The 14,416-nt window shown below is 37.4% G+C and overlaps 1 protein-coding gene across 3 annotated transcripts in view; it reads right to left on the reverse strand.

Annotated features, from left to right (window-relative positions):
- The window catches only part of TMTC2 (transmembrane O-mannosyltransferase targeting cadherins 2), a 231,758-nt gene that overhangs the window by 111,152 nt on the left and 106,190 nt on the right, over positions 1 to 14,416 (reverse strand). For 2 of the 3 annotated variants that reach the window (XR_006104119.1, XM_042469024.1), the window contains exon 2: positions 10,317 to 10,887. The exons of the other annotated variant lie outside the window; for it this stretch is intronic. Coding sequence is in view for 1 of the 2 variants with exons in the window: in XM_042469024.1 (XP_042324958.1) it covers positions 10,317 to 10,887 (571 nt within the window). In the remaining variant the exon portion in view is untranslated. The remainder of the gene's footprint in view (positions 1 to 10,316; positions 10,888 to 14,416) is intronic. 3 annotated transcript variants of the gene reach the window in all.

Here is a 14,416-nt window from a genome sequence, read left to right on the forward strand (position 1 = left end):
CTCTCCTCACTCTGACCATTTGATTTATGTATACTGTAGCAGATGACACCCAGAGAACATGGAATCAGGAGTCCTTCATGCTGACCACGGTCTCTGTCCTAAAGCCTTCCAGCTGGAGCATGTATGTTCAAAGATGGGTTCCTAGAGCAGAAATTGAATTCTCTTGGTGAACTCTAGGTGCCATATTCCTCAACCTTCCTCCTGAGTTAACCAGAATTGTCTAAAAACTGGTGATGGATTCCTCTTGGCTTGACACACTGGGAGACTTCCAACATCTCTGCTGCAGGATTTCATGGTCATGATGGCAATCACAGGCATGTCTAATTTGGAATCTGGCCCCACTCATTCTGTAGGGCATGCTCTGGACTATAAGATGAAAATGAACTTGTTGTAGAGAAGCTAAATATCTATTGCTTCACTGTCATGCACAGTTACTGGGCCTTTCAAAATAAGAACCAATCTGGATGGTTTGCCGATAGCCAGAAGTTCTATTTGGCTTTTGGAAAGAAAAACACTTGGGGTAGTTGACACAACTGCTCCCTAGCACTCTCTTTCTTTGAGTAGAACCCTGGTGGAAGTGAAGGAAGAGTGAGATGATGGAAGGAGTGGGGGGATTAATCTTGATAAAATAATTCAGAGTTTAACTGAACAAGCGGATGGCCCTTATTTCATAGCAGTGACAGTAGAAAATAATCCTTTTTTGCCATCCCTCAATTTACACAATTTGGGATGGGTTTTTTTTTTTTTTTTGTGGAGCGGAGGCAGAGTAATTAAAGAGCAAGTATGTTCTGGTGCAAGAGAAGAAGGCATATACCACCCAGCTGTTTGTGACCAATATTTGTAAATAAAAATGCTCAGGGATGTGCTCACTTCAATGAACCTGTAAATAAAAATGCTCAGGGCTGTGCTCACTTCAATGAACCTGTAGCCTATGCGTTATCAATTCCAGAGGATGCAGCTGGGGTCTATTCTTCTCCAGTTAGAATTGCTACTTTCCCACTTACATCCCATCAAGTGTGTGCTTGAATATTGCCATTCCTGGCTTATAAACGTGGATTCAATGTTCCCATTACTTGCTAAGGTTCAGAACTTTTTAGTTACCAAAGCCAACAAGAGAGAAGTTATGCTGTGCGTACAGATGTGTGCTACTGAATCTTTTTTTTTCTTTTTCATTTTATGCTCAGTCCCACTACAATTTAAGGAATCAACATAATGTGCTTATTTCTGGACCATCAAATCCCATAAGCTAGAGCTGGATAAAACATTTTTTAAAAAAGATTTCAAATGAACACTTCAGCTTGATATGCAAAGATTTTAGCTGCTTATAGTCACCCAAAATTTTAAGCAGTTTTATAAAACTGGAAAATAATTATTTGCTAGCTTAAGTAAATGGCCAAAAAAGGCTGCTTCTCAGATGTGTGACAGCCACTGAGAATGTCTTCCCTGTTACTATTTAGACTTTTTTTTCCCCTTTATGTTAAAGGGTACTTTCTGCTGTTCAGTGCTGCTGAGACAACTATATACAGGCTTGAGGCTTTCTTGTTGCAATGTCAGAGTGAATCCATCTCCTCCTTGAATAGTTAAGAAGCTTATACCAACAGTTGATACCATAACACATTTGTTAGCATAACATGCATGGCCATATTAAAAAGATGCTTTTTCAAAAGTGAGGATAGCAGTTCCTTCCAAGTTAATTAAAGACCCACAACAGCAGCTCATAAATGCAACACAGAATTATAAGAGTATCTGCCCCTAAACACACACTCAGTACAGGGCTTTATTTTCATTATCAGAAAAAGGGTTTGCACATAAATACTTCACACACCTTTATTTTCTTTAAACTGTTTTGATTATAACAGTCTAATATGGGATTGATATGCAATTAAAGCAAGGCCTTTAAATGCAATTAATGTTAACCCACAGAAGATGAAAAAGCTTGATGATTCACTTCTATCTGACTCTCCTTTGTGCTTTATAGTGAGGTATAACAGTAAATTATGGTTAACAAGAATAGGGGTATAAATTTCTGGTCTACAGAAGAGAGGGAAACAGTTACTGCTCATCCACATAATAATAACAATTAATAATATCTTAGGGGCAAAACAGACCAGCAGTAAGAGCTGGCTTCCTGGCAGTCTGGCATTCAGACAGCACATGCCTACAGGCCACTGGGAAGCCACACGGATGACCGCATGTGTAGCAACTTTACGGCATTTACATGGCGCAGTGTTTACTTGCACCACACCACAGAAAAGCTGAAAAGCCACCGCTGCCATGGCAAAGCCAGCTTTTTCCAGGCTCAAAATGGAGCAGCTTTCTGCCACTTCTTTTTGAGCTGGGAAAATGCCAGGTCGGGGCTGTGGCATCCGATTGGTGATCAAACGGGAGACAGGACACCGCTCCTTCGGGGCCATCTATTTTGCCCCAAATGTCACAGTCTATCCTTGGATATCACAGAATACTTTAGAAAAGAGACGGGAGATTGGTATCATCTCTGACTCCCCTTAAAGTATGTGTAATTTTATGACAGGGGGTGAAAACTGTGTGCTCACACCCAGATGCTGTCAGACTGCAACTTCCAGCAGCTTCAGAAAGTATAGCTAATTGTGAGGAATACTGTCAGGTACAGTTCAGCAACATCTGAAGGGCCACACGGTTTCTGCTGTTGCTCTAAAGGAACAGTTTATACTGTATTTTTGCTACTGAACAATACTTATTCAATCCTCCTTACTAACAATATATTGATACCAGACAGCTGAGATAGGAGTGGTTTGCATACAAGCGCAATACAAGACAAAAGTCTAAATGACAGGGTACAGGTCTGAAGGAAAGGTTTATACTTAAAGCCGTGAGCAGGTAGTGGCAATGGCATGAATGCCACAAGCCCCATTGTATTCAATGGGACTCAAGCATTCATGATATTTCCCTTATGCGGGGGGGGGGTCTCCCCCATGGATCCCCCATGTAAAGAAAGAGCCTAGTGTCTTTCTGAATTTGCATTTCCATGCTGGAGCTCTACAGCTAATGATCATATTAACCAGTATACATCAATAAAACAAAATGGTGTTTGCAAATGGAGTAGATAAGGAGTTCTGTTTCTTGCCACTGATTGCATCTCTGCCACTCAAACACAAAGTGCCATGGCACTCTAATCAACCACATATATGCACACCTTTGTCAGCTATACACTCCATGATATCTGGAGAAAGCATTTCCCTTTCCTTGCTACAGACTACTGTACTCAGAAAGTGCAGTCAAGAAACAAAATCTTGAGAAAGCCTTCTGAACTGTGCAAAATGGAAAATGTAGCAACAAAAAATCTGCTTTTTTTTTTAGTTTCCCTGGCATTCTATTAGTCTCATCTACAGTCTTTCATCTCTTATTACACACAAAGCCATTGTCAATTTATAAACTGTGATTATTGGTGTTTATATTTTCCCCATCTTGCACCTCTGACCCCTCTTCTTCCCAACTCACTTCATTTTACATTCTTCATAGACCAATTTTTTTACAGCAATGTCTCTTTATTTAGAACAAAAAGCAAACTATGAATCATGTTTCAAAAGCAGTCTCCTACTGCTTTATTACACACGGGTTTGAAATAATGTTTAGGAAACCCAGTTTTTTTGAGAGCTGTGCTGATGTAAAACTTTGCACTGAAAATGTCTTGTACAAATATAAAAAAGATGACACAATATAATTTTTAAAATTCTAATGAAAAATTATCCACATTAAAAATGCATTTTCATCATTTCCAGCCACTGGCCAGGCTACCAATGGATTAGAGGAGCTATAGTCAAACACAACTTGACAACATCTGATTTTATACAGCTACTCTAAGAATTCCTTAAGAAATCAAATTTAAATGCTTGAAATTATATATGAAGTATAAAATACATGAATTAATTTCCATTTGTGGTAAGTATTCAAAAAAGTGTTTCTCTGAAGGATATAGTATCTAACAGTCTATTGCAGGACTGGGAGGAAGAATCTGTTCTGCCATGTGCTGCCCATGAGAAGCAGTGAAACCTCTGAGGGCCAGACTTAAAGCAGCCCAGAGCACTGAAGGCAAATGGAAGGGGAAGATATTATGCTGCAAAGTTAGTAATAAACATTCTTTTTAGTCCTAAACATCTAGAAAATCATTCCAATATATACGTACTGTCTAACAGTTTTTAGTTAAAATATTATCTCTTTGAACATTTGGGGCTTACGTTTTGGCAGTAATTGTCATGAAATAACAGTTCCCTAAAATATGTACTTTCCTGTGTTCTTCAATCCTGTCGTATTTTAGTGTCAGTAACATACAGAGTCAGTAGTGATCTGAGCACTGGTAATGTATCAGTGTTCAGGATGTGAGAGCCAGTATGATGTAGTGGTTTAAGTGTTGGGCTATTGATTTTGTAGACCAGAGTGAGAATTCCTGCTCAGCCATTCCTGCTCAGCCATTGGGTGACCTTAGGCAAGTAACAATCTCAGCCACAGAAAACTCCATGTTAGGTTACCATAAAGTGGAAACAACTTGAAGGCATACAATAGTAACAACAATATAAAAGTAACCCATAAATTATTGTATAGGATGGGAATCCATCTGAAAGATACCTTGAACATTAAAATACTGCAGACGAAACTCCCTCTCTCCCACACGCTGTTTGGCTACTGGTATGTAACATCAACATGACAAGCATCATCTAGCATCCTCTATACAAGTAATTTACAATCTCACTTCAATCTTGAGTGTAACTGAACTCCAGGCAAACTCTAAATGACATCCAAATGTTTTCTTTTCTTTGCTGTTACTTAAGAATAAATTTTTGACAACTTGAAGCTTATGCCTTGACATCAAGGATACAAATATAACAGAAAATATAAATATTTTAACTATTGCAACTTTGCAGAATAAATGGGCCAACTTACCCTTCCTTCCTATCCATTTGACCCATCTCAAGGCATTTCTTGATCTGATTATTATTTACTTGAAAAACAGTGTATATTGTTATTCCTGTTAAACTAACAAAAGCCTAAATTTGTCACTTTTACAATCCTAGCTAAAAGGATGTTTACAGAAAAAGGAAAATATATGAGAAAATAAATTATTGTTCATCCATTTATAGTCAATTCTCAACTATAAAACTACATAGAATGGCTTACATAAAATGTCAATCAAATACACAGAACAGAAGTACAATCTAAACCTAACACAATAAAATAAAATAAAAGCTGCTTAATGCAAACAGTTGTTTTTGAACAGCAGCAAATAAACAACAATAATACGGTATTTATTCATTTAAAATACTTTTACTCTCTCTTTTAATCCAGGAGTGGGCAACTAGAGGCCTCCAGATTTGAATCACTAGTCACACAATCTCTCGCCAATGAGTGGAGTTGACTGATGAGAATTGTTGGCAAAAGATAACTGGCACAACTGGCACTTTACAAAACCATTTTAATATATTTTTTAAAAAAATTGGAAGGCAGCTTAATAACACATGCTCCCATAGTTATTCATGGGCAATAGAATGACAAATATGAGCTCAATATAATAAAACACTATAAAATCATAGAATAAGAGAATAATAGAGTTGGAAGAGTCCACAAGGGCCATCCAGTCCAACCCACTATGTATTACAATAAACCATAAAATAGACCCACCATGGTGGGGTGGTTTGAGCAATGCACTAGGACTCATGGACTTCAAGTTTTGATCTCTGCTCAGCCATGGAAAACCACTGGGTAACCCTAGGTAATTTTCCACATTGTCTCAACTTCAGAGGAAGGAAATAGCAAACCTCCTCTGAATAAATCTCATGAAGAAAATCCTAGGACAGAGTCACCATAAATTAAGAGTCAGCTTGAAGGCACATAACATATCTCAAAAAGAGTGGTTACCTCACTGTTTATTTTTGATTATCCATGGTTACCACCGGAGCAGATATATTATTACAGTGAGGAGGAGAAAGGAAGAGGAGCAGATAAGACTGCAACCTTCTTTCAACAGTCCCAGGTTAAGAGACTAAATGCTACATTTGGACTGTATTGATAGATGCCTATAGGGATACCTATAGATGCCTTTAGGGATAACTCCCTTTCTTTCTATGTTGTTCTTTCTATGTTGTTCTTCTCTTCCTGTCTAGCTTTTTGGCATAATGCCTTCAAATAAGAAAACTAACACTCACATACTGTATAAAAGATGAATAATCTTGACCTGAATCTCTCTAGACATTTGACCTACCTACTAAGCATTGCACTTACATGGTTCTTTTTAATTACATAGCACCTGTTGTCCTCTAGAAGAAAAGAAGCTGCAGGGTGCAAATAAATGCAAATATTTGTTCAGACTTTCACACGTTTTATAATGAGATATAAATGCTGGGGAAATTAATTCTCAGTCGAATAACCCTGAATAGAAGAACTCCACAAGGGAGTAATCAGTTATGCTCCCAACCCTTTATTAATCTCTTCAAAGTGTAAAAAAACCGCAGCACACACAAAAGCCATGTTTAACAGTTTAGTGCACTTGTGTGCATAGATTTGTCTCAAAACACTTATGTGTAGGTAGTAGAATTGGCAAGAGGTCAGGCCACATTGCTAGGAACCAGTCGTTCTCTAATCATGATTACAAAGTATTGTTGGAATGGGATCCTTACAAGTGTCTGAGCATCTGCTGGTAGAATCAGAAATGAAGACCCAAAATCCCCAGTGATACATTTAAAAGATAAATTTCTGAAACATACTTTTTCATTCAGTCTAGGGGATTTTATAAATGATGTGTTAGCATTTGTTGTTGTTATACTGTTAAGATTTTGTGATACCATAAGAAAAACATTTAGAAAAGCCTAACTGAAAAGAAATTGATCTGACAAGTGATGCAAAAAGGTGAGCAGATAATTTTAAACCTATCAGTTATTTTATTCCAGTTGTTTGGACTGATTGTTTTACCCTAAGCCATTAACTATTGTCATGAAAAAAAAAATCTTAGAACTAGAACCTATGTTAAGAATTAGCAGTTATATTTTTAGGTTATTCTTCTTACATGTATTTCAAGTAATTTAATTTTCCTTCATTAGGGACAGTTGGCTCCACATTCTCAAATTCTCATTTCCTTTGAGAAATACAGACTTTTGGACAAGTAGCAAACTGAGCTCTACATACTTCAAGTAATCTTATGCTAAGTATGAGAGGATTTGGTGGTGTATTTTTTTAATTTAAAGGTAAACTGTTAACCATGACATTAGATTTCCATAGTCGCCTTAAAGTAAAAGTGAATTTCCACCAATTTCATTAAATATACACTGTGTACAATATCAGATAAAGGCAGCTTGTTTTCATATGTGTGACACATTTCATGCTACAGATAACTAAAATCCAATTCCACACAAGGAAAAAAAAAAAAGATATCCCATTTTAAAACAGAAGAGGAAATAAAGAAACAAATTTTAATTTATTAAGGAATATTTCCATCTTACCATATCACATTATGTAAAATGTCACTACATTTTATCAAACTCCATGGAATTTATTCACACCAGCAACTTTCTGTAACAGTGGTTTTAACATATAATACATAATAGCTAGCACTGTAATAGTGTGCTAAATTAATACCATATGCAATAAAAGAGCCAATTTCAATGCATTTTAAATCAAAAATATTGTCATGGCTTTTGCCCCACATGAAAATGTGGAGAGGGTGATGAGGCAAACACAGAACACAAAGACTTAAAATAGCTTTTCAGTACTAATTGGACAGAATACGGGAATTTGCAAAGTTGATTAATGGGCCTGTTCTCAGGCTGGGTATTACAACAGAAAAAAGTTAGACCTTTAAATCTGTGTTGTTTTTATAATTACCACTCTCTTCAAAGCTCATTCACTTGCTGAATTTTTTCCTTCATGTTGACACAGCCATACAATTTTTGTCGGTCTTTGCTGCTGACATGTAAATATCACACAGGATACATGGATTTACAAAACAATCTAGTTACATGCACTTGCACTTTTAGATCTTTTGGCAAACTAACCCATCTAAACACAGCATGGACTTTTTGCTTCAATTCAAAATGAAAAAAATAGATTTGAAAACTGTTACTACACTCTTGCAATCATGCTTCCACAGTACTACGCTATGAATTCACTATTAATGGCCAATGGTGCTGGCTAGAAGGGCCCTATGGGGTGCTGTCATGACGTGCAAGGGGCAGTGTTTTCAGACGCCTCTCGCCCCTTGCACGTGACAAAGGTGTCAAAATGGTGGCACCCTGTACATATGGGTGCAGCCATTTTGACATGACGGATGCCTAGCATCCGGACGTCTCGGCGCCCTTGTGTCACTGCAAGTGCACCATTGGCGCCTTGTGGCATCACAACCGCACCGCAGAAAGAACCCGCTTTTGCAGGTTCTTTTTGCTGCACAAGGGAGCCACATGGTTTGTCCACTGCGGCTCCCTCATGCAGAAAACCAGGGCGGCAGGAGACTGCCCTTTTGGGGCAGTCTGTATCCCGCCAATGTTTGTTTAAATGTCTTGTAAGCCACTTTTACTTCTGTGCTGGGAGAAAAGTAAAATATAAATTAAGTGAATATATAATATTAACTAAAATAATATAATTTAAAGCACAAATACAATTTCATACATTGATAAAACCACTGGATTTTTAAAAGCCAAAGTGACACATAGTTTAAGGATGAATTCAAGAGCTTTGAAAAACTGCCTTTGGGAACCACAATACCACAAAGCCAGCAGCCATGATGGCTGGGAGGGGATTCTGAAATTTGTGGTCCAAAGTGATAGATTTTGCAACTTCATACCTCTAAGGCTACAGCCACCTGTTTTGTTCTATAACCAGCTTAACATTTTTTTTCAGCAGTTTGCTTCCATGATCATCAGATTTTGCTGTATCACTCTTCAGCACTCATTAGGGTGAAATGAATGTCAATATAATACCCTGGTTCTTGCTCCATGGTGAAGTTATCATGCAGTGCACAAGAATCCTGAATCTACGCCAAAGAAATCTAATGAGCTTGGTAGAAAGAAAGCAAACACATGTCAAAGCTATATGTGAATAGTTTTATGTCATATAGAAATCAGTGCTTACTAAAGGCTGAGATGTTTATACATGTTAAGCAGATACTGTATATATTCAGGTATGTTGGTTGTTGTTGTTGTGTTGCTTCTCGTCATTTCCAATTTACGGTGACCGTAGGATGAACATATCATAGGGTTTTCTTGGAAAAAATAGTCCAGACAGGGTTTGCCTTTGCCTCCTTCTGAGTCTTTGAGACAGTGGCTTGTATAAGGTCACCTAGTGGGTTTCCATGGCTGAGTCTAGATTCAAACCCTGGTCTCCTAGTCCAACACTCAAACCATTACACAATGCTGGCATAAATCTAGACATTTTAGCCAAAAAACTGACCACAGAAACCTTGGTTGAACTATCCCTGGTTCAGCGTAAGTACTGTACTTTAACTCTTATTAAAAAAAAAAAAAAAAGAGCTATCCCATGGTGAAAGGTAAGAGCTTAATCCCTCTTTGGAGCTCCTAATACAAGCACCAACCCATTCTACCTTCTCATCCATTTAGTCTTTACTATGAACACAAACAGTTATGCCTGCGTAAATTTTATAAATTCTTTGGCATTCTTTTCCTTTGCTTCATCCTTTACATTCTTCATTACATGCCCCAAATGGCCCAAAACAGATGGGCCAAATAAGGCAGCTTCCAGTCACTTCAGGGGTATGGTATTTAGATGACGCACACCCCAGGAGTGTCCAGAAGCTACTCTGAGACTGGCTAATGCAGCCCAAAGCTGCCAGAAAAAGGAGTGGCAAAAAGCTGTTCCTGCTAGAGACCTGTTTGAGACCACAGCAGCAACCCGCTTCAGGAGCAGGCTATCAGGTCACCGTGGTCCGATTGTTTGAGGTCAAAGCGGCCTCTGGCCTCTCTTTTTGACCCATCTGCTTTGTTCCTATGTTTAACCCTCAACATATCCATGGGTCAAATTAAAAACAACAACATTATTTTGGCCCCCAAACCTGCCCTTGATTTATACATGAGATCCATTTATAGTTACCTATGTACAGTATATCCTTTGTTAGAATGCTAAGACAAACAAACAAAAAGCCCAAATAGAATTTGTTGAAAAGTACTTGATACATAGTGTGAGTATAAATGCCAAAATATCATGTTTAAGAAAAAATATTGCTGAATGGATTCAACTATATTTCTACTACACAGTCTCTGGGCATGGTAGGTGGTGGAGTGAGGAACTATTTATCCATCTAGTATACAAACTAATACTTGTGAGGTGCAAATATCACTTACCTTATAGACAGCAGGTATGATTTGGTGCATTTTTAGTCTGTGAAATACAAAGACATCATAAACTGCTGACACTGCTAGAACAGTCACTCCTTGCTCCTTCCACAGCATACTACAAGTGGCACAGAGTCCTGAACCCAAGATCCAGCCCCAGGTACCTTCTGAATAGCTTCTTGTCCAGCAGTGTTTAATGTAACATACTAAGGAGAGCAGAAAGAAAAAGCAAGCTCCAATGTCAGCTCTTCCCACAATTCCTGCCACTGCTTCCGTATGGATGGGATGGGAAGCAAACAGCAGGCCAGCAAGTAAGGTCCAGTAACCATCGCCAAAGAGTATTCGGGAAAAATTGGTAAAAAGGCCTGTGACTGCAGCATGTAAGAGTACATTTACAAAGTGGTAACTCCAAGGGTCCATTCCTCCAATGGCATGGTTAATGCGAAAAGAGAGTGTGCAGAGAGGTCGGTATGACTTATGGCTCCCACTGTGAGTAAGAAGTGTGCCCCAAAAGTCATTGTAAAATATCTGAGTCCATGGCGTTTCAGGAAGAAGATCCTGGTTTGTCTTGATTGCTCGGCTACAAACAAAAATAGAGAAAGAAAGAATCAAATTATGTGACCACTATAAATGAGATCACTAAAATAGAACCACTGAAATTATGATGTGTGGCCTTTTCATTTTTGGAAAAAAAAATGCATTATTAAATTAGCTCAAAAGTATATAATATCACAGCTACATTATCTCTTCAATTATAAACTGCATAGTGCAAGTAATGTTAGAAATATTTTTTCTATGGACTTTTTGTTACAATAAATTTCCATATTAATTGGCTTTTAAACCTTAGAAACAGATGTTCTGCTGCATCCATTAAATTAAAACACCCTTCAATGACATTCATATGAGTCTAACCTAGAAGTAATCACTTAGGAGTTGATGGGTTATAATTAAAATGTAAAAGAAATATGAGTAACTGACAAACACTGTTGCTCAAATTTGTGATTCGTTAGCAATTCCAAACTAACCCCCTATTGGCCTTTTACACAACTATTTTAATTTGCATGATAGAATTTATGTTGCTGGCATGAATTAGCTATAATTTGACAAAGTTACCAGATGTATGCAAATTTTTATACACAGAATTTCTCAGCAAGCACACACAGTTATACTGTATAGCTAAGACACCTCTGCAGCCCATATTTAAGAAGCTTAGGTTATCAGAAGATGATGGCTATAACAGAGACCTAAACTCACCATGCAGTAAAAGAAAGTGAATATCTTGTCCCTTCTATCCTCTAATTGTAAATTCAAGGTACAGTTAGATCAAAAACTTGCATTCTCTGCTCAGAAGTCATTACACTTTACTATTTCAAAAATAAAACATGTGTTTTATATTCTTCTATATTCATCAATTCATTTATGATGAAAGGAATCTGTCTTTTCAGAGAGTTTATGTATCCACATTAGCTTTGACAGCCTGGGATACAGACTAAGTTGTTAATTGTAGGTTTGGCTTCCCAGTTGTTACACATCTCTCTCTAGAAGTGAACATAAATAAGTTATGGAAATGGTATGTGACAATTACCACCTCATCCCCAATAGAGCCAAGTGTTACATTGGACACATTGCAGCTATCATTAGAGCGAAAATAGTTTCTGCCAGGCTGTACAGATGTGTAACTTCCCACAGGCAAACACTGGACATGCAAAACAGGTGAAGAATAATACATTAAGTTTACTATTGATTCTATTTGCAAAATATGCTGCTGAAGACATTATGAAAGAAACACTACTTAAATGTACAAGGAGTCTTCTCAAAAGGAACCTCGCCTCAGTAATCATGATTGATGTTGGGCTTAACGTAGATGTATGAGTCATCTCTTCCCTCAAACAGGGATAAAAAAGAAGTTTAATCAAAATTCAGATGTAAATGTACAATTTATGATTAGACTTCAATCCTATATTAGAAGATGTAATGGGGGTTGGAACTCCTCAGCTATCTTTATGCATTAGTATTCATCCTTTTCCGTTTTTGTTTTTAAAAAAGAACATTACATTAACGAACTGCTCTCAGTGGGTTTGGTCTAAAAGGTAAAAAAATAAATACAAATAGCAGTGCTATTTAAATTGCTGACACTTAAAAAACACCTGTTCTACAAATTAGCATGTATTCATGCTAATACATATTAAGCTCAGCAGTTCCACTGCCTAAAATTCACTGCCACATCATTTTAAGCACTTTTGCACATCTCCAGATTCCTTTTGTTTTCATATATACTAAGGTTAGAAGAAGGTCAGTAAAATCATTCATTTTGACTTTTGTGCTGGTCATTTATATTGATTTTGCTTCCATTCCTAGTTTTGCTTAACTGTTATCAGGACACAGCAAGAAAACAAAATCGTAATCTCTTGTACTTTTGTTGCCACTTGTTATTTTATTTCAAGGCAGAATCTTCTGTTTGTGTTTATCCTGAAACACAGGTTTCCAGGACAAAAAACAATGCATGGAATGTGCAAGACTATCACAAGTTCTCTCTAGTTCATTGCCACAGCTAAACAAATGCAGCCTGTGATGAATGGAGATTTTGCCATCAAGGATTATACAGAAGCAACACTAATTCCAATGTGAAACATTTAGCCTTCTCTGTCAGAGAGCTCTGGTGCCACAATAAACTATAATTCCCAGGATTCCCTAGCACTGAGCCAAGACAGTTAAAGCAATCTCAAACTGGATTATTTCTGCAGTGGGTTTTGGACCCATAACATTATTTATCATGAACAAAGCCACTCTTTGGACACTTTTTCTGTCCCACCAGAAGTGAGGAGGGACATAGGGAGAAAAAAGCTAGATTATTTCTGCACTGTGATTTGGTTTATTATTATTATTATTATTATTATTATTATTATTATTATTATTTAGTTTTCCATTTTGGACCATAGACAAAAAAATGTGTGAATATTCTTAACACACCTAATGTTCACTCACTTGTCCAACTCTCGAGCAGAGGGACCTACCAGCAACCTGTGGTACACCATCTAAATAGCCAATGAATAAAGGTATTGTAATTCTCAAGCACGTCAGATTAAACAGTTTTGGAATTAATAGATATGTTACTTCAGGCTTCATTCAATTGTTTGAGCAAGTCATCTGATGAAGAAATATGCCTGGAGGCTCCTGTACTATGCCTAGCCCCAACATCCTTTTTCTGTCTATTCTGTCCATTTCACTGTGACTATGTACCTGCCATGGTCCCTTTGGGTTGCTACCATTCTTGATCTGCCAATAAATTGATCTAGCTTTTGTTCTGATCCTTCAAAATCACTGTCCAAACATCTTCCCCTCCCCAACAGCAACAGAGGAGAAAATGCTAGATAACCTAGAGGGAAGACACAAAATTAAAATCATGCCATTGAAGAGAGAGTAGCAGACCATAGCAGGGAGATAGCCACATACTCCATATTTTGAAAATACACACATGATGAGGAATTAAGTCAAAAGAGCACATACAGTTGCCCTCCATTTTCATGGGGGATCCATTCCAGAGCCCCTTGTGAAAACGGAAATTCACCTATATTCAAGCCCACTGGCTTGAATGGCAATGCACACCCCATTTTGTCCCCCCTCTATTTGCCATCCACAGACAGGCCAGGGAAGCAAATGGGCGACCATACACTATGCAAATATAATAAAGATGCATATTACAAATTAATATATGAGGATCATGTGCACTATATTTAAGATGATTACTTTTCCCATGTTGAAGGATTTAGGATTTCTATAACTATGTAAGGGATAATACCATTTTTTGTAAATGTATTCCAAGAAATTAAGTGGTAACGTGTAAGCTCATGAGTTATGAATATATGTGACACTTGAAGTAAGGCAGAGTACTTTTGTTAATTCCTTCAAGCTCTTATTAAAATTCTGAAATGTTCTAAAACTGAATTAAGCAACAGTCACTTTTCAGAAAATATTAAGCACTTTTATGTACCACTGATTTCAGTGATAATACAGACTCAGCACAACTTAAAAGAGTCTCATTTTGGATGGATCATGGCAGATGTTTCTTGCTATCTTAGCAGCAGAAAAAAATGTGGTTGGAAAAAAAA

This window comes from Sceloporus undulatus, chromosome 5 (assembly GCF_019175285.1).
Source record: "Sceloporus undulatus isolate JIND9_A2432 ecotype Alabama chromosome 5, SceUnd_v1.1, whole genome shotgun sequence".
In the NCBI taxonomy this organism is placed as follows: Eukaryota; Metazoa; Chordata; class Lepidosauria; order Squamata; family Phrynosomatidae; genus Sceloporus; species Sceloporus undulatus.